Genomic DNA, 26427 nt, shown 5'->3' on the forward strand with positions numbered 1-26427 from the left:
AGTGTTTAATTTACACTATTTTTGTGATCATTTAATTATACTATGTACAGCAATATGTGCATATCGGCTTTATATAAGCTATTGACCTCCCTAGGTCGACCTTCTTCAATTCTTCCAGCACAATGAGGGTGCCATGGCTTTTTTTGTTCTATATCCAAAATTAAGTTAGTTTGTTTTAGTTTTTTTGTTGTTTGTCTCTTTTTTTTTTCTTCTCTGGAATCCATTATTGCTGAGAGAATTCCCTGATTCGCCAGTGTCTTTGCTCTGTGGGAAAGTAACTATAATCAGAATCAGAATGAGCTTTATTGCCAAATATGCTTCCACATACAAGCTTCCTGTGCACAAACAATACAACAACAAGACATAATCATAGGGGCATAGAAGAACAAAAGGGAAGAGGCATGGGAGTATCAAAATTGAAATGGAAGTGCCATGACTGGAAAATTAGTGGAACATTATAACTTAAAGTAAATTAGATTATTACATTTCAAACAAGATTACCAGAGAAGCTGACATAACTGATGTAGTGCGTGCCAATGAATATCTGCTTCACTAATTTGATAGAAATCTTTCCCTCTCTCTTTCTCTCTCTCTTTCTCTCTCTCTCTCTCTCTCTCTCTCTCTCTCTCTCTCTCTCTCTCTCTCTCTCTCTCTCTCTCTCTCTCTCTTCTGACATAGGGCTCCTAGTTTTGCATAGCCAGATTTTTTACTAAACGACATGAGAACATTTGTTTTACTTTTTTTTCTCTCCTTATCCATCTGAAAGTCACAGAACAGATGGAGGGAGTGCCATCAAAGACTGAGACTAAAGATTCCATAATTTATGTACAATTGTTTCCTTTTTGCAGAATTGTTGGCTACACCTGCTGACCCTGTGCTCAGATTGTATTCTATCATTACGTTTTAGGTGTCACCTCACTGTGCAAGCTCTGTCGGATAAAATAATTACTGGTTAATTACCCCACACCTCTTCACCTCTTGAAGCCCCTCTGTAGTCAGTATATATCTGTTTCTTCCACCATCTGTCCCTTTTTCACTCATGTTCTGTCTCTTTCAGGGTGAAAATTGTAGCACATTGTTTATGTAATTTAGCAGAAGCTGACTCATGCAAACCTTAGATGCCAACTTTTCATTCATTGCATGTAAAATGTATCAGATAGTTTTTATTTAGTCTCTTTCTCTGTGCATAGTGCTGTTCTTACTTGGCAGATGAAAACAAACCTGCACAGCAGCGGCTTTCTGTAATGACAGTTTGGGGCATAATAATAAACAAATTAAGATTTGAAATGCATGAAATTAAATTGTGATTACCCAATGTGAGCAGATGATTGATCCCCATCTAATGAAAGTTTGAGTGCTGTATCCGCACACGTGGGTGTGTGTGTGTGGGGGGGAGCTTGGCTGTGGGGTGTATGAGGGGGAACGGACACAGAGCAGAGGGCCGTGCTAATTAGCTCTCTCAGCTTGCGTCTGCAGCAGCAGTGCAGTCACAGTAGGGAATGATTATGGAACAAGTTGCTGGTGCACTGACGTTGAGATGCCAACAGGCGCGCACACACATTCCCTCCAGATCTTCCCACTCCATTCTTTTAACAGCCCTTCTGTCCCCTGGTAATTCTTCACATGAGATCGATTTAATATGCTTATGTAATTCATTCCTATTGTTTTACTTATTTATGCCTTTATTTATTGTTATTATAGTAGTTTACTGGTAGATATTTTGCTGGAGGTACTCGTGCCAACCTTGTTAAAATTCACAGTGAGCTATGTGCCATAGGATGTTGAATCATCATATTTCAAAGCAACAAGTGGCATCAAGGTGTGTTTATCATCACGTCATTCCCCTCTGAGAGTGAAAGGTCCAACTGCCACCAATTAAATTTTATTAATAATAATAAAAAAAATATATGGATTAAACAATAATTGAACTTGCTGTTCAAAATCCTTATGGTAGGATTGCTGGTAATTTTCAGGACATTAGTCTGCCTCTCATGAAATTGCTATTACACGTCCACTGAAAATGATAGCAATATAATGTTCCTCGCATGTCCATGTCAATTATTGTGGCCTCGGATTTCACTGCAGTCATTACATATTCACCCTCATTTGGTATTCCCTTCACTGGCCATTAGGCTGATGTGATTAGCACTGAAAGTCTGGCAATAATAACTACCACTTAAATCTTTCAGCATCACTGGAACTCTTTCAACATCACTGGAGGACTGTCATATTGCACAGTTTCAATGTGCAAATTCGCTTTTTTTTTTTTTTTAATTGGAGCAGTGAGCACAGAGTTGTGGAACAGTAATACACTTTAATCACCTAAGTTATAAATAATTAATAAGTTCCAAATGTATTTATTCAGGTTGATGAATGCTTGAAAATGCATTCATCAGATGCAGCATAAGACATAAAATATGCATTTGTTGATGCGATATGGTAAGATTGACCCATTCTGCCCAAGTTTAAAAGCTGTACTTGGTCTTCAAATGTTGGGTGTAAGATATAGTTTATTCACTTTTCCCACCATCCATCTCTATTAAGATGGTTATATAAGTGTTCTTGTTATTTTTATTATGGCTGACAACATCATAAAGCCTTTTTATATGTATTAAATACTTAAAATGGGTGGTGTTAGAAGGAAACAATCAGATGTTTTTTTAAATGTGTAAATTGTAAATAGATGCATTGCTTATCTTTTCTCCTTTCTGTTCACTGAGAGAGAAAAAAAAAAGGAAAACACATATAATGATTTATTAATATGCAAACCATCATTTGAGCTCTATTTAATGACCTATCTTGATTCATTAGTCCAGAAATCCCAATAAATTTAAACCTAATAGTGGTATTGTTTGCAACTTCAAATACAATTAATTAATTCAGGTGAATAATCATTTGTATAATTATATTTCTAAAATAATTCAAAGAAAATACTTAGCACAAAGTTAGTTACAGTATAGTGTGGCTGAGTTTGAAGGAAAGTTTTTTTTTTCAGACATGGACTGTGTGAGGCTTGTGTTTTCTTTGATAGCTGTGGAATTCAGAGGAGGGAGGCATGCAGGTCGTCAGCGTCAAATGGCAAAGCCTTTAAAGTGCATTATCTCTCCGCCTGCTCTGTCGCTGTTTTGTGCATTAGTGGCTCAGTGCTGGCTGATTGGTAAACACCCCATGGCTGAGCGGGTGCAAAACTTAATTCTGTTTAAATAAAGAAAACAACATTAGGATTCGGATGCAGTGTCGGCAGTGCAAGAGCGACTAGCCCCGTTTTGATATCTGCACTAGAGCATTCATGATTACTTCCATATTAACCATTGCATGTGTTTTTAATTCACATACAGGAAGAGGCAATGGTAGATCAAAATAGAGCGATAATTTGCAGAGGCACTGACTTGAAATTCAGCTCCGTATTTACTCTAGGATTGCACACGGCTGGTCAAAGGAGCATTACTAATGTGCTCAAAACAACAGCTTCCCTGGAAACAAGAGAAAATGCTGCACGTTTTATGATCGTTGTGCGAGTGCAGTGCTGATTCTGTATGGTTAAAGTGTTTGAAAGACCTCTGTGTGTGTTTGTTTATGTTTACTTTTGTTTTTTCGCTTTATATTTTTGTTCCAATTCTTGTAAACCAATATTGATTTTAGACAGCTAACTCTGTAGAAGAAAGGGTCTTTCTGGAAGACTATAAACCAGTATTTAGGATTTGCTATACCTTTTTTTAATATTTTATTTTCACTTCCACATTTTTAGCACTGGGACTCTATAAGGTGCCGTGTGTGTTGTATTATATTGGAGATTGCAGCTGAGGCATGTCTCTATGTCTGCTCTCATTTATTGCCAATCTCTCAGGGAGAAATTGGAAGCGATTTATCTAATGGATGCTGGAACACAGTGGCATTTTCAAATGAAAACATTCTACAGGAAATGCAGATAATAATTCACAGATTTGCTGGACTGTTGGCTAGGATTCCTCTGGTGTGGCCGATCAGGCTGCGGAAAAGTGTGCAATCACGCTCTCTGATAAATAGATAAATACCACTAAACGGGCTGTAAAGCAAGGGCCTGAATTATGCTTTCCTAATGGACTAATCAATTGTGACTCCTCCAGTCTGAGCTCACAGCAATTCATCCTACCTGGAAACAGTTGCTTTATAATCTTAGGAAGGCTTTCTCACTTTGAAAAGGATACAAAGGCCTTGCTGGGCTAAAAGCTTTATTGATCTCAAAGAACCTCTTGAATAGGTAATTATACGTCATAGTGTGCTTAGATTAATATATTGCCTTTGTTTGCATCTCAACATGATAAATGCATCCTTCGTTGTCCCTATTGTTTAAGTAATCCTAGATCATTAAGGGAATTCCATACAAGGGATAGATCGTAATCTGAAATGCAGCGGTGGGAGAGAGACTTCTGTCAGCTATATGACATAGGAGAATTATCTCATCTCGTCCCGCAACAATACAATAAGCAATATGTTACAAAGAGCACTTTTTTAGGAAAAAATTATCAGCTCTACCTTTTTACATCTGTACCTTTAACGCTTTCATATGAAATTGATCTTTGGAATTATTGGTGTAAGGGGAAGGCCACCCAATGGCCCAAGGACGGTATCCAAATGCGTGGCTGAAGGTCTCCTGCGTGTCCTGTCTTATCGTGTGCATTTCATTCCAATAAAATAACTATATTATTTGTTTTATAATCCCTGTTTTATTTCATCTGACTCCAGTTATAAAATTTTCCAAGGATTAGTGTTACAATCTTAATTATTATTTTTCAATTTTGTTTAAAATTTGATCATCGTATTTAACTGTATTTTATATTGTACTCATTCATTCGGATATCTGTCGCTTAAAGGGTCTTGTGCCAGGCGTGTACGCAGATCTCACATTCACAAATATGCCAGTTTTGGTCATAAAAACAGTAATTGACTAAATACTAATTAGATGGCTGCTCACGCTTGCCCTTTAATCTAACAGTATTTTAGTTAGTCCCCTTAGATAGCAAACACTTAATTAGAGTAACACTCTTTCTATCCATAGGTCATGACCACTAAATTTACAAAGGTAGACCAACAATACCTAAGTTATAATATCTTTATATAATCAAGCCATAGTTTCCTATGTACACTTAGCTAGAAAATATTACAATAACCAGAGGTTTAGACTTCACCCTATTTAGGCTTGATCGATAACTTCATTTTGTTCTAAATGAAGTACACTTGAACTAATCCCAATTTGTTAGTCGGAGCTCTAAAGTCTCTTTGGTCCGCTACTAACCTGGTCATATATATGGACTTAACATAATCTACTAAAGAAAATAATTTCAGGTTTAACAAGGATAAACTCAAATGTAACAATTTATTTACCAAGTAAAGTGAAATGATGATATAATTTCCAATTAGACAACAATAAGTCAAATTGAAAAATGTATCAATAAGAATTGCATACCTGGTAGAGAAAAACTGCACACAGACTTTATGTGGGATATGACTTCAGAATTCCCGAGCTCTAGGCCAACCTTCCTTAAATACCAAATGATTCTATTGTTTTTTCAGATGTGTTTGTTTGATTTTATCCAGTATTTGGTTTAGGGAGCTGTAAGTAGACCTTTGAAACTTGTGATTAAGTAGGTCGCTTGATGTTTACAGAGAATGCACGTAATCTGCATACAGCATCTTGTCCCTGTGAGAGATTTGGGAGGGGCATGTCCCTGAGAGAATACAGTATTTTATGAAGTTCTTAAATCTTACTTGTGATTTGACTTTGCTGAAAGGGAATGCGACCGTTTTACCAGTTGCACTGAGACCTCTTGAATGATACCAAACATGTATGATCAGAAAACCTTTTACATTACAGAACATGATATCTCATAACTTAGTTTTTGGTGACTCTAAAATGACCTGAGGTGAGGTATGTAAGGGTCCGTAATCAGTAGGGTGTGTTTAGAGATGCTCTTCTGTGTGAGAGTTTTATGATGTTGGTTCTCACAGAGTTCTTTGACTTTTACCGGAAATAGCGCCTTTTGGGCACAGACATTCCGGTAGCAGCCTTACAGTTTCCTCTACTTGGCTCCTGGGAACAATTCCAGAAGAATCCCTGTGGGGTCATTGTATCTTACTTTTTATTTTTATCTCAGTCGCTGAAGTGTGTGCAGTTGGGATGGGCTGAGAGCCAATGCCTCGTCGGTCGATGTCTGTAAGGATGTGATGAGGCATCTGAAGTAGCAACACTGGAACAGTGTGAATGTGAAGATGAGGGCACTGTCAGTTGCACATCCCCGACATATTCAGTCCCACCATGTGTAGGCATACAGTGCTGAGCATGTAGATGAACTGGAAAGGATTTGTGCAGTCTTTTTGTCCAGGTTTGTCTCTATTTCTGCCTGGGTGAGGTGATATTCGGTCTGCAAGATGATTCTTTGTGCCAAGTCCATTGTGTCTACCACAGCTTGTGTGCTGTGCTCGTAGCCAGTGGTTTCCTACCTAGGATGTTGATCTGACCCATAGAAAAGACCTCCTGTTACCTCCAAGCAAAGGAGTGATTGGTAGGTCAGGTCAGTCCTCCATAAGTGAAGGAAATCATCTCACTGATGACACACCAGTGAGTATATGACACCTGGACTGCGTCAGAATGTCCATGCAATGACTTAACATTTATGAGTTTAGTGTCATTACGAGAAAAAGGTTGTAAGGTGTTACATGTACAAACAACATATTTATGAGTTTCATGACAACATGTGCAACTGGTAAACAAGGTCTCAGTACCCTTCAAGGTCATGTATCTAGTAAGATCCCCTTTTACTATCTGAATTTTCACTACAATGCCAATCGGGCGTATAGTAGAGGAATTTGTAAATGCTTGGATGGATGAAAGGAACGGTGGCAAAGAATCCAAGGCAATCAGAACATGCATATCATCCAATTCTTATTATGTTTGCATTGTTATTAACGATGTGTTGAAAACAGGGGCTCTCTGGTTTGCAACCATGCCAACAACAATCAATTGGTTCGATTTTATGCAAGTGGTAATGTTGAAATTTGGGTGCAAGTTTGCTTGCAATTAGTAATTAAATCATTGATGTGTGACTGTAGCCATGCACATGCCCCATGTACATTACAGTGTTTCAAATAAGTTGTCGGAAAGTTGTAAATAGTGCGTGTGATGTGTGCCATAATTATAACTGTTTTATGGCAACAGGTTTGTAATGTTGTAAATGTGAGAGGCTGTGTGTATGTGAGGGACAGATCTTCAGTGGATTGGTACTTTCGGAATCTAGGCCATTATTTTGTTCCATGATTTGTATTGGCTGAGCCTAGCTAGTTTTAATGAGATTTTTGTTTGTAAAGTGATGTGTTGGCAATTCTATTTGAATGTGAAATCAATGCTGGTCATGTTGCTGAATATTACATTACACATAATATACATATAGCTTATTGTGCTCATGATTTTGACACACAGTGATGATTTATATAATTGTTGCAGCTTATTTTTCATAAATAGTCTGCGTGGACTGGAGAGGTAGCTTTATTTTGTGAACTTTAAATTATGTTTACATAGTAGGTCAAACTTTTTTTGTATTTTATTTAAAACCCCTTCTTGTCCTTATGGCACATTTTGACCCATTTTAGAATTCAACACATATTTTCTGCCTCTTAACATCAACTTTTCAGCCTGAAGTTCTTAAAAAAGTTACAAAGAGGGTCTTACTGTTCACTTAAATCTAAGGAGAAAGCAATAATATGCCAGAACATTTTAAAATGTTATTTGTACATAAGTACACTCTTAGACTTGTAATTACACAACCACACACACACAAAACCAAAGAAGTCAATATCATTAGCTAAATATAAATGCAATGGAAGTCCATGGAATGCCCCACCATGATAGAAACATTTGTAAATTTGTTGAAGGTTGGTCATTGATGATAAAATACATATTTTTGGGAAAGAAATCTGTTAATTGAGACTCTTAAACTGTTGTTTAATGTGTTGGGGTCAATTTGACCCAGAAAGTGCTACACTTGGGACAAAAAAAAAGAAATTCCAGTTACTATTATACATCAGCTCTACATAACCTCATGTGATTAATGATGTACTAATGCCTGATATTTGTTTTCTGTTCACTTTTTTGTCTCATTGATTGAAGAGAAATACACCCATTATAATTTATGAACAAAAAAGAGGCAAAAGACTGCATCCATTTATTAATTTGCCTTATTGAACCTGCCACGTTTTTCCAGCAGAAAACCAATTCCAAACCTCTGTTTCCACTGAGACATTTTGTAAGAGAAAATCTATGGGAGACATTATGTGTAGTGGGGAAGTGTGCCAGTTGTCGTGGGTTTGTGTAAAGGTTAATATCACATCTGCTGTGTAGTCCAGCTTGAGGATTCGTTTTGCTTTCCCCAGCTCTGCTGCGGGACTCAGTAGCCATCTTCACTGTGAAAGCAGCCTTCCTGGAGTCTTGGCTTGACAGCAAACAATCTGTTTGAGTCTGAGAGGGTGAAGAGGTCACCCAGCCCCTGTGCACTGCTTAATGTGGGCCTGCAGCCATGGCCCTCCAAATGGAGGAGAGACAGAGAGAGAGAGAGAGAGAGAGAGAGAGAGAGAGAGAGAGAGAGAGAGAGAGAGAGAGAGAGAGAGAGAGAGAGAGAGAGAGAGAGAGAGAGAAGCATGGCTTCATAAATGTTTAGTTTATCATATCTGCAGTTCTCATAGCCATACATGTGTGTCACCAAGGGAACTTAGCCCCTTCATACATAGGTCTTGCATGAAATCAATCCACTCCCACTTTCATATGTGCCTTTTTTGGAATTGTATTCTATAGGGATAGTTATGTTTTAAATTTGGGATTTATATAGTCTTAATTTCAAGTAATGTCGAATTACTTGAAATTACTCGAAGTACGAATTACGAATGTCATTTTAATCTAAAGGCTGACATTTCTGTGGTGCACTTTCATTGGATTTAACTAACTTGATTAATGTAGGTCGGGTAACTCTGGGCTAGTTTATCTGATCTTTCATATGGATTGGTGTTTAGATGAAATACAGGCATTTGATTGCGTACACTACACCAGCCCTCAGCAAGAGGGAGAGATGTGTATTGATCCAAATATTTCATTTCTACCATGCCACCATCATCTTGTTCAAAGAACGGCTGTGGTTTGGGGGGGAAACTCCTTTTCAAATTAAACGTGGTAAATAAGTAAACAGGGGAAAATATGCCTCTGTGCACTTTGCTTTAGCCAATTTAAACTTTATTGACAGTGCTATTTGTCAGGTATGTGTACCTTGAAGTGCTGTGTTGACTCATAAATATGTGATGCAATCATCCTTAGATTCAGCTTAACTCGACTGAGTTGCTCACTGAGTATGACATTTCCCTCATTGCGCTGAAATAATAAAATATGTCAGCTTATGTGTTTTAATGCTCCCTTAAAAAATTGTATTTGTCTATCTGTCGATCTGTCGGTCAGTCGGTTGTATTGGTACAGTCATGTTATTCTTCTTATGGGAGCTGAGTGGCCCAGCCACGATCTAAGTGATTTGTTCAAAACAGAATAGACCTCAAACCAGTCATCTTGTATAAGGAAAAAGAGTCATGAAGAGCAAACATTGTTTACTCTCCAAAAAGCTTTGTCATGGAGAACTAATAGAGAAGGAGCTACAATGCCCAAAAAGACTAACATGCAAATGAACCAATTGGCTACTTGGGTTTCGTATGTTAATGTCATTAAGGCTGTATGTAACACTTCACAGGTCTTTACTACCAGAAAATATGGTGATATTTTGTATTAGTAGTCTGCATCTTCCAGATTTTTGTGCTAATTTGAGTCCTTCATTAGAGGAAAAGCTGTGAGAGGCAAAATGCTAACATATTTCTCTGTTCTTTTATCTTCCATTTACTTTTGTTTTATAATCAGAGTAATTAGTGTTTATGATGGCTGTACGATTGAATGTGAAGAGTTCATAAAGAGTTCAGTGCTGTTTTTAATATAGTACATTATTCAAAAGCACTAATTTGAACTGTCACACTGTATCTCACTTGCACACTCTTAATACACTTTTAATACACTTTGTTTCATTACTCACTATTATTTTGTATCTTTTCTCTGCAGCTTCGTGACACAAAGTCAACAGACCAGAATATGACTCTTTTGCACTTCCTGGCTGAGAAGTGTGAAGAAAAGTATCCTGAGATCCTCAAGTTTCCTGATGAGCTCCAGCATGTGGAGAGTGCAAGTAAAGGTAAGGATAGTCCCGTGTTACACAAGTTGCCATTTATTATGTCATAAGCCCCGTTCACACCGCCAGCATCATCTCGCGACGGAGCCACACAATCTCTTTCATTTTCAATGAGAGCACAGCTACTTCCAATGACACAAGCTGTCACAACCAATGGCCACAGAGATCATTGTGGGTAGCGAAAAGACAAGTCAAGAGGTCCTCACTGTGGGCTGTAGCGTGATGACTTAGTGGATTTCATCTGCTATGTCATAGACATTAATTCTGTTTCAAGAACACATATAGTCCTATGTCTTCAATGTGATTTGGGATTCAAATCTTATTTTAGTATAACATGTCTTATACTTAAGATGACAAGAATTAAAAGAATAAATATCCAGTACATCATTGAAGTCAACTACGTAGTGTAATAAATCCACTGCGTCATCATGCTACAGTCCGCAGCAAGGACATTATCAGACAAGTTGCGAAAATTTAAAATCTATGCAAATGACAAGTGACGATTCGTGAGCATGAGCTCATGTCATCCGTCTCCAGGCAGTGAATGTGATATCGGAGTCGAGTGCAGGAAAGATGGAAAAGTTCAAAGTTTCCGTGAGCAATTATACTGTTCTAAATAATTTGTCATCCATGGATATTGACTAATAAAATGATGCATGGAAAACCGTGAGTGAGTTTGTTTCATATATTGATATAACGTTGTTTAATGATATGATGCATTAAGCACTAATGCAGGTTACATAAAATGCTCTCCCTTGCAGAATGTGCGTCTTTAGAGAGCTGATTCCTTGTCAGATTAGAACGATATCTTATGTTTATCAGCAGTGTCATCTGTAATCAGTATTTCAAATGCTACTATGGACAGTTGTGCAGTCTACCAATAACGTTAGAACGGCGGTAGCAGTAGGAATGCCACCAGTGACAAAGATCGCAAAGTATATTGACACCAAGCGACATTGCCACCCATGGTTTGAACGGGGCTATACATATGGCAGTACTGTCATTTAAACCTGATTAGAATTACAGCAATGGCAGATTTCCATGTTGCTTGATATAAAAAAGCCCTAAGTAACAATTGCACTCTATTAGTCAGATAAAATGTGCAATTATGATCTTGGCAGATGGATTCTTCCATAGTGTATTGGTAGAATAAGACTTTACCATCAGTTGTATGAGGATGCCAGAACAGTTGCAGTGCTTTGCATACAGTATATTAAAAATTGCAGCATGTCAAAATGCTGTTATTTCTACCAAAAAAAAAAAAAAATCAATATTAGAATAAAGATGTTAACCTTGGTGATTGTTGCAGTGTTTTACATCAGGGTTCTTAATGCACAGTATTATCCCTGTAAAAAATCAGTACAGAGTGTTCTTGTTGATAGAAAACAAAGTGCTCTAGCTCTTAAAGCACAACTTTAATAATACACTAAAACGACTCAATTTTCTTGCATGTTTGTGATGGTATTATTAGAGCCACCTTTGAAGACTCTGCGATTATGCCATGCAATTCATTTAAGCAGCATGTTTGTTTTAGGCTAGATAAATCCTGAATTTGATCATTTTTTTTATCCTCCCATAAGATGTAATCATGTTTAATCAAGCAAAATTGACTTTAAATGTGTTAAGCCTGGTTAATTGAACAACAGATTTTGTTTTGTGAAGACATTATCACCTTTGATTTGAAGATATCAGTGGTGTCCTTCCAAGGAATGTGTGGGCTATATTGGGTGTGACCTTCAGAGATATACCCACCAAATGTACTTTTCTCCATCACACTGTTTTACAGAATTCAACAAATCCTTTATTGGTTTTCTTCTGTGGCCTTCTTTCAAGCCGTGAGCTTAGAGGCTTTTTATGGCTTGAATTAGATGAACTAATGCTACAAAAATCAACCCAGGAGACTGGACACAATTGGCCCCACAGACTATAATTAGAGCTTTTTCTGAGAATGAAATAAAACTAGTTAATGGTCAAAGAGACTTTTTTAATCTTTTTCTATGTGTAAATCTTGCCATTTCCACATCTATGAATAGAGCACAATTTCATTAGATTGGTACAGAGTAGTTTTGAGGGCTGATGAAGGAACTATAATGAAGCGCAAGGGGCCCATATGCTCACCAGTATGGTCGACGGGAAAGTTTAAGAGTGGAAGCAGCTTAGGAGGGATGGTGGTGTCTCTCACAGTCGTTCTGACATTGTGGAATGGATTCTTATTATGGCTTTCAGTGATTAAGAGCTTTAGTGCTTCCCGCATTTCTGAGAGAGATTTCAAGGAATTTAAATATCTGGTTTCTTAACTCTCATTCACTTCGAACAGATTTTGAAATGAAGACCCCCAGTAAATGCAATAATCTTCTGTATCATTGTCACATGAATTGTCTGTCTCTGCGTTCTGTGTGTCTCTGTCTCATATGAACACACAGGCCGGCAGTGGCATATTTTCTCCTGTCAATGGACTAATTTGTCTTTAATTTCATTCTCAGCTGTTTGGTTGAAGCCCTTGAGGTTTACCTAATTGGTTAGCTAATCTAATATACAGTAACCATTTCAGTGCTTTGTTGTGAAGGATGCGGACACTGTTGAACAGACCAGTAGGATCTTTGTGGAGATAGATGGCTGAAAAAATGCTTAAACCAAATGCTTTGAAGACATTTCAAGGAGAATCAGTTCTTTTTAACATGGTCCTTATCTAATTTACAAATGCAGATAGTCAGTTCCTGGGTCTGTTTTAGTTCATGACAGTGAATATCACTACAAGACATTATCAGCGGGTCGGGCATAAAGACACAGCTTCATTGATGGCTTCATTGATTATAACCAGGAACTATTTAGTAGAGACGGGTCACTTCTATTAAAATTGAATGTGAGAAATTGGAGCTCCCAATGCTCAATGGTAAAAAGGAAGTCCTGCCTTACAGGTAAATGAGCCAATCACCTTTTAGATACAGACATCATCTGTCAATCAACTTGAGAATGCGCATTAGCTATACAAGCCAAGGAAAATAGTTTTTTTGCGTAATCTGAGGTAGCACAATTTATGAAACAAGTGTTGTCAGATTTTACTGCTGTTTTGCAGTGTTGTATAAAGTATCCATTTGTCATACTTGAGTAAAAGTATAGATACTTTCATGGAAATTGACTCAAGTAAAAGTTTAAGTAGATCATGTGAAAAAGACTTAAGTAAAAAAATAAATATATATTTAATTTTAAATTTACTTAAGTATCAAAAGTACAAGTAAATTGCATAAATTACAGAACCATTTATCAAACCCGTGGTGGTGCTCATCATGTACTTGCCCTCATGCCATCCCAGATGTGTTTGACTTTTTTTCATCTATAGAACACAAACAAAAAGATTTTAGAAGAATATTTCATCTCTATTGGTCAATTCAAAGCAAGTGAATGGTGGCCAGACATTTCAAACTACAAAAAGCACATCAAGGGAACATAAAGTTATCTATTCACCTGCAGTGGTTAAATCCATGTCCTCTGAAGTGATTCAGTTGGTTTTGGGTGAGAACAAACTAAATTGTAACACAGTTTCACTGTATATCTTGCCATTGCAATCTCTTGGCACAATTATGATTTCAAGCTTGATTTCGCTTTCTAGAGCTTGACGCATACGCAGAGCCCTAGGTGGCGCTTTTGGAAGTGTAATCATACTTGAAATCCTGATCACGAAGAAGACTGCTAATGTAAAAATGTGTATATTTTTGGTCTATTCTCACGCAAAACCAATTGGATCCATTCAGAAGACATCGATGAAACCACTGGCGTCTTATGGGTTACTCATATGCTGCATTTATGTGCTTTTTGGAGCTTTAAAGGTCTGGCCACCATTCACTTACATTGAATTGACCTACATAACAGCAATATTCTTCTGAAAATCATTTTTGTTTGTGATCTGCAGAATTTTTGTTTTTTTAAATGTGTCACATCTTGGATCGAAAGAGGGAAAATTATGTGAGAATTTTCATTTTTAAACAAATTATCCCTTTAATTGCACAGTCAATAAATTAATGTGCTACAAAGCAAATATAACACTTTAGCAACCATCAGAAAACTAGTTTTGCTTAGGCAAAGACCATTCATTCATGTTAATAAAATATAATAATAATAATAATAATAAATAATAAAATAATAATAAATAATAATCATTCATACACATCTCACCTTGGTTAAATGTAAAATTTAAACGCATGTGTTTGACTTTTATATGAACAGGTCTCCTGAAAAGGCGGGAGTCTGATCTCACATAACTTCATTAATTCACAGCTTTCATAATATTTAAGCCAAAACATAATTAGTCAAAAAACACATTTAAAATTACATGAGCAGTTTCTTGTCTTCCCCAGAGGAGGCATATGACGGAACACGTAATCTGGCATGCTCTTTGCTTGTGATTTTGATTCAGATTCATGATTTGCAAAACAAATAATTCAGACCGCATTTCGAATGTTTTTGTTCAGTTCAAAGGAATACAAATGTTTGTTTTTTTTTTTGGTGTTATCATATCGCAAAAGTAACAAAAGGTTCTGGAGAAATTTATCGCAGTAAAAGTATCAATTTTATCTTCAAAATGTAGAGAAGTAAAAGTAAAAGTCCAAATAAATATTTATATTCAAGTAGAGTACACGTATTGAAAAACTGTATTTAATTACAATAACAAAGTATTTGTACTTTGTTACTATACACCTCTGCTGATTTTTAAATATGTTATTTTATGGTAATCTTGACCAACCATTTTGGGGATTTTGGTCTTTTTTTATTCAGGTAGATTTTGTATGCTGCTTGTTTACACAGAAAACAGCTCCCTGAGAATGATCCAAATTTGTCTGCTGAGTGACCTGACTTGCCTAAAATATTTTTTTTATAACAAGAGCAATCATTCCTCAGAAAGCTCTTCACTGAGGAATAATAGTGAGAATCTAAACCACGAAACAATTTAATTGCCTCTCTCACGTAGACACTCAGTATCAACAAAATGTCTGAATAAGTTACTTCAGGTAAACGTTTGATGTTATTTGAGGAAAATATGTTAACTCAGAGCCCTATTTAAAGGATCCATTAATGATACTGGAAGTGCTGCAGGAAAACTTCCGTTCAAATTCATTGTTATTGTTCACAAGCTTGAAATGGTCTATAAAACTTATTGATGGCAACAATAGTCTTAGTAATTTTCCTTCAAGGTTTTAAAATTGTTTTCCTCTCCCAATATTTATCATGAATCTTTCTTTTTTCTTTCTTTTAACTTTCTTTCTGTCTGTCTGTCTGCCTGGCTGTCTTTCTTTCTTTCCTTCTTTCTTTATTGCTTGCTTGCTATGCACACATTCGGTAATCACATGTCCATCTTCAATGCTAGAACTGGCTCTTTTAATATGCTTGATTTAAAAGGGCAATGAGTTCTGCTTGATACCTTTACCTTGTCTGATGCTTTAATCACATTACACTATACTTCACCCCTGTTTGCACAAGGCTAATTGTCCTGTATTATACCAATGTTATGCCAAAGTCCAAATGCCATTTTGACAAATTTAAATTGAGTATTAATCAATGATAATTCTATCATTCCATGTATCATTTGAGCTGAGTCACAATTTGGCATTTGCTTGTATCCATTAATGTGATTCAGGGAGATATTTTTCTGAAGTGCTTACACTAACTCTGTCTGATTGTTTTGTTGTTTTGTTTTTTCAGTTTGTTACTGTATGTAATCCATCCAGTAGCTCACATTGTAGTGGTGTAAAAAGCTATTTTGATGCCAAATTTGAATAGGCCTGACATTTTCACTCAAAATAATAATAAAGAGAACTCATCATCTGTCTTGGTAGTGCAGAGCCATGTAAGGGCTTTTGTTTATAATGTGTTAAATATTTATGCATCTCAGCAACATAATCCAGATACTGTGTATGGATTCTCACTTAAAGAAATAGCTTTGGATAGAAGATACGTGCTTGCAATCCAACGGTGACTGGCCACTTTACAGACACACTTGACTGCATCCCTTAATGCCTCTGGACCAGCTGGCCTGAATGAAATACGTTGTCCAGGTATAGGTGAGGAGTGGTCATGGCCCAGCTCCCCAGGCTGAGCTTCCCTCTGGGCAGAGCAGCTCTCAACTTTCCTGTCTCATCCATTACAATCCACCTCCATCATGGGCGGTGCTAATTTGAATGTGTTTTGATCATCCTGTGAGGATAGGCAGAAATGTGCTGAGTCTCAAGGAAGAGCTGGGACATGGGGAGCGACCATGAAATCAGAGTGGCATTGTGCTTCATCCCTCATGGGCTGCTCCGTTAAACCTCCCTACCCACATATGCAGTGGATGTAGGCTTTGAGCAGTTATCTGTTATATGACATGACATAAACCTGCATATGGTTTAATATGGTATCGTATTTCAATGTAAATTTATTACTGCTGACAGTTACATGAGACAAAAAGATTTGAACTTCAACAGTAATAAGATAACATTAAAGTTCCCTTACGAGGGAACTCGCGACCCGTCGATGACGCTTTGGGAACGCTTTGCGTGATTACCTCTGAAGCACGTATGTCAACTAGTCAAAGGAATGAATGAATGCCACGGGCGGGTGACGTCATGACCAGGAAAGGATATAAGCACATCCGGTGCGTTACTCGCGTTAGCTTTTGTGCCTCAGCAAAGCGCTCTGTGTCAAAACTGTCTGTTATATTTATTGTTGTCTGTCTCTCATTATATTGGATATTATGGCGAAACAACTATTTAAAGCCTGTGCTTCTCCTTGCCCTCGTTATATCATGGGTTGAGATACACATGAGCTTTGTGTAGTTTGTTTGGGAGAGGAGCATGCGATGTCAGCCTTCGAGGGGACTGACTGTCAGCATTGTGAGCGTCTGCCGCTCCGCATGCTCTGCTCCCGTCTGTCCGCATTTGAGGATGATGGACAGGCTCGCGAACCTCACGGTTCTGGACCCGCGGCTGCCGAGGCAGCTCGGAGAAGGCTCACTTGGGGTTCGCAAATGGATCTCTCGGCGGGGTTGGAGACGGGCTCTGCCTTATCTCCTCCTTTACCCGAGGGATCCATTGCTCTCTTGCCGGTGTCGGAAGCCCGCGCTGCGGCTTCTTCTGCCCTGGAAGAGAGCCCGATGCTTCGGTGCTCTAGCTCTGAGGAGGTAGAGTTACTGAGCATTTATGAGAGTGACACAAACACGAACACAATAAGGGGAGAGTATTCGCCATCCCTCTCCCCAGCATATGAGGAGCTTATTGAGGTGATAACTCGTGCTGTTAATAAATTAAATATTGACTGGCCAGCAGAAAAAAGAGATACTCGTCCTAAAAGCAAATTAGATGAGCGTTTTCTCACATCTAATGTTTCATCTCAACCACGGGCCCTTCCATTTTTTCCTGATCTACATAGTGAGCTATGTAGATCATGGAATAAACCATATTTGTCACGTCTTTTTAGTCCCCATGTTCACACATATTCAAATATAAAGGGGCTGGAAGATTTTGGTTATGGGTCGATGCCCCCAGCGGAACAGACGCTCGCGAGCTATCTGTCTCCTGGGTCAGCATCGTCCCTGAAGGATCCTGTGTTGCTGAATAAACCACTAAAAACCACATCCAATTTAGTGGGTAAGGCTTATACAGCAGCAGGTCAAGCTGGAGCCTGTCTGCACACGATGGCAGTGCTCCAAGCCTATCAGGCAGATCTGCTGGGGGATATCGATAGGAGTGAGGGAGTTAGTCCTGACGAAATTCGAGAACTTCGTCAGGCTACAGATCTTTCTCTCAGAGCTACGAAGGAGACCGCCCGTGCTATTGGGTGGTCTATGGCAGCCCTCGTAGCTATTGAGAGACATATTTTGTTAAATCTTGCAGAGATTAAAGATAAAGAGCGGGCTTTTCTTTTAGATGCCCCTATGTCTCCCTCTGGTCTTTTCGGTGACTCGGTGAATACGGTTGTTGAAAGGTTTCAAGAAAATAAAAAACAATCTGAGGCTTTTAAAAAATTCCTTCCTCGCCGAGTCCATCTCCCTGGGGATGCTGGGCGTGAGCATCCCCAGCCAAGTTCCTCGCACCGTGTGCAACAGAAAATAAGTGTTGCGTCTCGTGCTCCCCCGAATAAATCTTGGGGACCGAGCCAACGCTCTCAGCCAAAGTCGGCTAAGTCTAAGCCGGATCTGAGGACCGTACTTACGGCTAAGAAGGCTTCGGCTCAGAAAAGGTCCTGATGCTATGCATGCCAGACCATCGAGGACAGCCCCAACCGGGGGTCCCATGGTCCCACTTCGGGGTCCTCATGGGACGAGTCTGCCAACCACACCACCCTTGGTGCTTCGGAGCGCAGTGGTATCCAGCGAAAGTTCGGCGCAATGTCGACTCGACTGAGGTTTTCTTTCGGGGGCAAAAAATACCAATATCGGGTGCTTCCATTTGGTCTAGCTCTGTCACCCCGCACGTTCACGAAGTGCGTAGATGCAGCTCTGGCGGGTCGGCATCGAGATGTTCTCGCTCATATGAAGAAATTGGGGTTGAGACTCAATGCCAAGAAGAGTGTGCTTTCTCCATTACAGAGAACCACTTTCCTTGGTGTGGTATGTGATTCAGTCACGATGCGGGCCACACTATCGCCCGTTCGTGTAGCTGCTATCATCACAGCCACAAAAGAGTTGAAGCTAGGCCAGTCACGCACTGCGAAACAGTTCGAGAGACTGTTAGGCCTCATGGCAGCAGCGTCCAATGTGATCCCCTTTGGCCTGCTGTACATGAGACCTTTGCAGTGGTGGCTCAGGACCAGAGGGTTCTCCCCGAGGGGGAACCCACTTCGTATGATCAAGATCACGTGGCGGTGCATCCGCGCCTTGATTATATGGAGGAAACATTGGTTCCTGTCCCAGGGTCCGGTGTTGGGATCTCTTTGCCATCGAGTTGCTATCTCGACAGACACTTCTCTCACCGGCTGGGGAGCGGTAATGGAAGGCCGCTCAGCTCAGGGTCTGTGGAGGAACCATCATCTCTCTTGGCACATAAATTGCCTGGAGATGATGGCTGTCTTCAATGCGTTGAGACATTTCCTCCCAGATCTGAGGGGCCATCATGTGCTTGTCCGTACAGACAACATATTGGTGGTCTCTTATTTAAATCAACAGGGGGGTCTGCGCTCGCGTCCACTCTGCAAACTGGCGCACCAGATCCTCTTGTGGTCCCTGGGGAAAATACTCTCCCTGAGGGCAGTGTATATCCCAGGGTACCAGAATATAGGAGCAGACACCCTGTCGAGGCAGGTGCTGAGGCCAGGGGAATGGAGACTCCACCCCGAGGCGGTGGAGCTCATTTGGGAATTTTACGGCCAAGCAGAAGTGGATCTGTTTGCGTCTCAGCTTACGACGCACTGTCCACTTTGGTTCTCCCTCACGCAACCAGCCCCCTTGGGGTTGGACGCTATGGTAAAGACGTGGCCGAGGCTACGTCTGTACGCATTTCCCCCTGTTGCTCTGCTCCCAGGAGTTCTGGAGAGAGTCCGCCAGGACGGAGTAAGTCTATTATTAGTAGCTCCACGCTGGCCGAGTCGAATTTGGTTTGCGGACCTAATTCATCTCCTCGATGGCCCTCCTTTCGAGGTACCTGTCAGGAAAGACCTTCTGTCTCAGGCAGGGGGCACAATATTTCACCCCCGACCGGAGATTTGGAACCTATGGGTTTGGCCTCTGAGGGGGCCCAACTTTTAGAGAGTGGTCTCTCGACTGAGGTCGTTGAGACCATTCTTAGCTCCAGAGCTCCAGCCACGAGGAAATTATATACACTTAAGTGGAAAGTTTTCACGTCTTGGTGTCACCAGCATCAGCAAGATCCAGTTAACTGTTCAGTCAACACAGTACTTGAGTTTCTCCAGTATCGTTTTACATCAGGATCATGTCCTTCTACCTTAAAGGTATACGTGGCGGCCATTGAGGCTTTCCACGCCTCTGTGGGTAGTACATCTTTGGGTTGAGACCCCCTGATTATTCGTTTCCTTTGTGGCACCTTGAGGCTGAGGCCTGCGGTTCGAACTAGGGTGCCGGCATGGGATTTGGTGATAGTTTTGGAAGGCTTGTCTGGCGCTCCCTTCGAGCCCCTAGAGTTAGTTTCAGAAAAATTTCTGACGTTCAAGACTATCTTTCTGTTAGCCATTCTGTCCCTAAAAAGAGTCGGAGACCTTCAGGCTCTTTCGGTGTCTCCCACCTGTTTGGAATTTGCACCGGGTATGGTTAAGGCGTTCTTATACCCTAAGCAGGGTTATGTCCCTAAGGTGCCAACCAATATTCCAAGGCCTATTGTACTGCAGGCATTCTGTCCTCCTCCGTTTACATCTTCGGACCAGGAAAAACTGAATCTCAGTTCGAGCACTGGACACTTATGTCCACAGGGCTGCCCCGTGGAGAATATCTGATCAGTTGTTTGTCTGTTTTGGTTCACCTAAGAAAGGTCTTCCTGCTTCTAAACAGACAATCAGTAAGTGGTAAGTTGAGGCTATTTCTCTTGCATATGAGTCGTCTGGCCAGCCGTGCCCTTTGGCGGTCAGAGCTCACTCTACTCGAAGTATGGCGGCCTCTAAAGCCCTCTTATCAGGAGTTTCCCTCCAGGAGGTTTGTGTTGCGGCAGGTTGGTCCTCGCCGCTAACTTTTGTGAGGTTTTATAGCCTGGACCTGGAAGCTGCCCCAGGATCCCAGGTGCTTTTTACTTAATTTGCCGACAGTTTTTTATCATCTGGCATTTTGTAATTATGGCGGATTGGGTATTATCGTTCCCAAAGCGTCATCGACGCATCGCGAGTTCCCTCGTAAGGGAACGTCTCAGGTTACGACTGTAACCCTAGTTCCCTGAGAAGGGAACGAGACGATGTGTCGCCCTGCCATACTTCCTGCATCCCTGCGATCGACTTTGCTTCGGCTCTAAAAGCTAACGCAAGTAACGCACCGGATGTGCTAATATCCTTTCCTGGTCATGACGTCACCAGCCCGTGGCGTTCATTCATTCCATTGACTAGTTGACATACGTGCTTCAGAGGTAATCACGCAAAGGCGTTCCCAAAGCGTCATTGACGCATCATCTCGTTCCCTTCTCAGGGAACTAGGGTTACAGTCGTGACCTGAGACGTTTTCAACACATTGGCTTTTCAACATGCCCCTTTATAAATGGAGAGTTAAAAAGGCTTGTCATGGAATCAGTGAAGGCAAATGTAATATTATTTGACCACACATTGCTTTACAGAGAGCTTACGACCTACTGTGCTGACTTAGTTACAAACAGAGTTACTTAGCCCTTAGATTGAACTTTATGTTCCAACTTGAGGAAGACCTCCAAGTAATTTTCCAACCTAAGCAAGACCTCCTAGTAATGCACTAGAAACCACCCAGAACACAACCGAAACTTTTTAGCAATGCATAAAAAACAACAACTTCGGAACACTTTATTAGCTGCATTGCAAGCCACTTGCCATCATCCTTAACACCCTAGCTTTGTGGCGGCTGTTTTGAAAATCTTTTGTGATTACTGAACATTTGTCAGCTATTGCCTGAAGATATGTATTTCTTCTCTTATTCAACATGGCTCCCACTCTACTCTATATGTGTTTCTCAGCTCATAACTGGAGAGTAACAATGACATTAATCATGCTCATTGCATGCCCTGCGCATAGAAACTGAATCACTGTTATTGCTCAGGTGGTGCCGCCCCTATATGTTATATTTGTTTTATCCTTAATGTAAATGGCTGTGTCTTATTTTGAAACTTTGTGTGGTTGTAATTCATGGAACCCAAAGCTAGGGCGAGAGGAGAAGAGGCGTCCTGGTGCTGAGCTGCCACATGAATCAGCTGCCGTTGTGTATTGGTTGTTCCTCATCCTAGAGTGAACAGGAGCACATCGTTCATAAAGCACATGTTTTGATCATTATGGTCAAGACCTTGTTTGTGAAGTGCAAGCTGTGTATCAACAGAAAATTCAGTATGTAAAAGTAATACTTAGGACAGACTAGCAAAAACCTGCCCTCATCAACATCTACCTGTGATACAGATTTTATTATCTCATAGGTTTGAACAGTTTCAACTGAAAAGTTTTAGGTTATTAAAAACTGCTGTGTAGGGTTGCACCAGCTGTGTTAAGGTCTCACTTAATTTGGGATGTAACTGCTTAATTTGGGGCTTAGTAACTGCTAGTTAGTTTGTAATTAAGTCAGTGCTTAATTTTGTTGCACCACATGTTTTTGAGGCAAGTAAATCATTAGCTCATTGTAAATTAATGTGTTTACCGTTTACAAGTATTGATCCAATAAGTAGCCTTCAAATTTGTACACAGAAGCGTTTAAAGCCGAGAATTTCATTTTGATCTTATTACGGTTGATATTAAAATCTTGTTTGCTTATGAAACTGTCAGCTGCAATAAATTATATTCCTATTGAAATATGATACACAAGTAGAATTAATAAATATATGATAAGGGGTAATAAATAAGTTTTATTTTTCTAATAAAAAAGGGTGCAAAATAGACATTTATTCATTTTAATATACGCTAATCAGCCACAACATTAAAACTACCTGCCTAATATTGTCTAGGTCTCCCTTGTGCCGCCAAAACAGTGCCAACCTGCATCTTAGAATTGCATTCTTAGATGCAATTCTTCTCTCCACAATTGTACAGAAAAAATCCCAAGAGATCAGCAGTTACAGAAATTCTCAAACCAGCTCATCTGGCATCAACAATCATGCCACGGTCGAAATCACGGAGATCACATTTTTCCCCAGTCTAATGTGAACATTAGCTGAAGCTCCTGACCTGTATCTGAATGATTTTATGAACTACTGCCAAACAATTGCCAGATTAGATAATTGCATGTATGATTGTTGGTGTCAGATCTGCTGGTATTTCTATATATTGCTGATCTCCTGGGATTTTCACTCAAAACAGTTTACTCCAAATGGTGCAAAAACAAAAAACATCCAGTGAGTGGCAGTTCTGCGAACGGAAATGCCTTGTTGATGATAGAGGTCAGCAGAGAATGGCCAGAGTGTCTCAAACTGACAAAGTCTTTTGTAACTCAGATAACCACTCTGTACAATTGTGCTGAGAAGAATATAATCTCAGAATGCTATTCTGATATGCGGGTCAGCAATGTTTTGGTGGCATGAGGGGGACCTTCACATTATTAGGAAGGTGGTTTTAATGTTGTGGCTGATCGGTGTATCAAAATGAATAAATGTCTATTTTTCAACCTGTTTATTAAATCAGACATCAGGTGATGCACACAAAAAAATGTTACATCAGTTTAATGCTAAAGAGCTTCTAAGAAGAAAGGTTTTTACAGGTCAGTAAATTCTGCAATTATTTTCAATGTTCCATTCTTCAAAATGGAGTCTGCTCTATGGAGCATTGCTCTGTTAATTTCTTCAAACCAGTGAGTGCTATTGTTTCTTCAAAGTGATTGCTGACATACTGCCTCAGCTCAGAACAATGGGGCATTCATTCTGCTCTCAATACTTCTGCAAAGATGGTACTGTATTGTGTGCGGCCACATTTAATTGGAAACATACTGATGGAAGTATTGTCCTGTGCCATCTCCATGTGAGGTTGACAAGACAAAAAGATATGCCTCTGTTTTGTTTTCAATTGCTGAATACCAATCTGAAAATAACTTTAAAACAAGGACACATGCTGGCTCAACAAATGGATAACATTCTCAAGATCACCTGCTCCCTCTAGGTCACAATCTTTTGGTGAGGTATGTAATTTATGTGCTTCTACCAAACCACTAGTCTCAGCATCAGACGGCATGCCCTAACACTCTAACCGTCTGATGCACATGGTACACAAACTTGTAAAACACTTTCTCAAGCTACGCAGCACTAATCTCGTTGGCTGGTTTGATGGAACTTCCTCAAAAAGAAGCACACAATACAGTTCTCTGTCCACACTCTTTGCTATTTTAGCCCAAGTTCTGGCTATACCAGACTACCGAACCACAGTACACTCCTCCTATCTTCCATTGTTCGCACAAACAGTTAGTCCCACCACAAACTCTAGAAGTTAAATCCTTTAACTTATAAATATTGAGTTTGTAGCTAAGGTCCTTCAGTTGAAGGACATCCTACAAAATTGTAGATGTAAGTATGCCCAACATTTATCTGCCTGCCGGTGCTGAGTGGTCTGTTGTGGGAATATCATTTCTGCCACCCAGTCTCAATTCCCTACCCCACTGCTTAGTGCTACACCTGGATAATTAAAGACTGATAATTTCCTTAGGGAAAAAAAGGAACAAGCAGAGATCAGGAGTTCAGCCGCATCTCTGCGAAGGGAACACACCGAAAATATATCTGCTGTTAGTTAAGCCTTAAATGGGGTCAGGTTGAATGTTGCTTTGGGCACCCGCTGTTCCCTGACTGATGTGGAATGAGCGAGTCTCAGCCAGAGGAATACTCACCTCTCATTCGGCTGATAACTCTCATTACCTGACTGACATATATAAGAGTGGCCTTGATTTATCTTGTCATCTCACCGAATAGTGCTGTTAAATTGCGTTTGTGTCAATAAAGCCAGCTCCCGTTTATAGGCATAAAGCTTATATTGCAGATGGACCGAGATGGCCACCATCAACACATTCGCAGCAGAGAAATTGCCTCACATTTTCCAGACTTAACGCCAGTCTCTTCCAAGAGCAGTCAATCGGTAATGATGATTCCATTGTGAATGAGTTCCTCTTGATGTCTGTATTTTTGCACCTCTGACCTTCACTAATAGAGCTGGGAATGCATGAAGTGTCTGTTATTTGCCAATCTGCCTTGTTAAATCCTCCCCCCTCCTGACCACACCAAAGTTAAGACCAGTTAGGACCATGCCGTCAGACTGACAATCATGAGGGGAAAAATGACACAAATGTGCTCATAAATCAATTTTGTATATGACATAGCCACGGGCAACATAGTTTAGAGTCCAAGTGAAGAAAAGAAATGAGTGGGAGAGGGGAAAAGTTGAACTGGGAGGATATTAATTCTAGCATGAATGTATCCATTATCCACATTTATTTCTCTGGGATGTAGGAGTAATAGAATACCGTCCATTTCTATAAGATAGCCTCGGCACTGTGTGGCTTCATTTTAAAAAAGCTTCTTGGACCGGGAAACAAGGGACTCTTTTCTCTCATATTAAAATGACTTATTGAATTATTTGGGGATATTTTTTTTCTTCCACAATATTTTTTATTGACAGGACAGGATGTAGACATAATCATCTGAAAACTAAGTGCCTCAGTGTGCATGGTGTAAACTGCATGAATTTCTACATCTGAAGCAGTTCCAGTTCAGATAATTGCACCCCTGGTTTTGACATTTTAGATTACGTTTAGCATCCTAGACTTGTCAATAGACTCCTTGAAATCATGGCAGAGCACCCATACACATACCCATACTTTTAAATGTACATGGTAAATAAAGTCTTAAGTTTATGTCACAATCTCTATGTCTCAGTCGCACTATTTCGTGAGGCATCCCTCTTACTTAATCCCCCCTCTGTCACACCTGCAGAATACATTCCCCTACAGATCAATCCATGGAGATGTGCCCTACATTTGGCGCTGTGGCTCAGCTCCCTTAAAACGCTGGCCTTATCTGCACTACACATACATTCATGCCAAACATCTCTGGGTTAAGATGCTGATGGCAGCACTCTCACACATACCGCACACACACTGATTCTGGCACTTTAGATTAGAAGCAAAGGGAACATTTATGTTTTTTTAGTTCTCAAAATAGAGATAGAGGGGGAGAGTTTTGATTTAAAGAATCTGTACAGATTCTGCTCTCTCAGAGGTCTTGAGAAGATCACACAAATAGTGCCTGGGGTTTAATAATTAAATATTTGATGTGAACAATGCATATTTTTGTATTTGTGGAACGTTTTTATTTATTTTACATGATGTACCTGGTTCAGGTTTGTTAAGACTAGAGAAGAGAAAATCGCCTGGCCCAGATGGAATTTGCTGACGACTTCTGCATTTTTTGTTCTGAATTTGTGGAAATAATCTCTAGAATTCTGCGGAATAGATTTAAATTTAAACATGGTTAAAATGTGTTTAATGTAGCTGAGACTACTACACCCTTTTTAGTAGCTGAACATTTTCATATTAGCCAAAATATGTAATAATGATCAGTCCAAGGGCCCTTGCTTC

At 39.8% G+C, this 26427-nt stretch overlaps 1 protein-coding gene across 8 annotated transcripts in view; it reads left to right on the top strand.

Moving 5' to 3' along the window:
* diaph2 (diaphanous-related formin 2) overlaps positions 1-26427 on the top strand; it is a 559041-nt gene that overhangs the window by 359503 nt on the left and 173111 nt on the right. For all 8 annotated transcript variants that reach the window (XM_052154718.1, XM_052154723.1, XM_052154724.1 and 5 more), the window contains one exon: positions 10118-10247. In XM_052154718.1, the coding sequence (XP_052010678.1) occupies positions 10118-10247 (130 nt within the window). The remainder of the gene's footprint in view (positions 1-10117; positions 10248-26427) is intronic.

Source organism: Xyrauchen texanus, chromosome 23 (assembly GCF_025860055.1).
Source record: "Xyrauchen texanus isolate HMW12.3.18 chromosome 23, RBS_HiC_50CHRs, whole genome shotgun sequence".
In the NCBI taxonomy this organism is placed as follows: Eukaryota; Metazoa; Chordata; class Actinopteri; order Cypriniformes; family Catostomidae; genus Xyrauchen; species Xyrauchen texanus.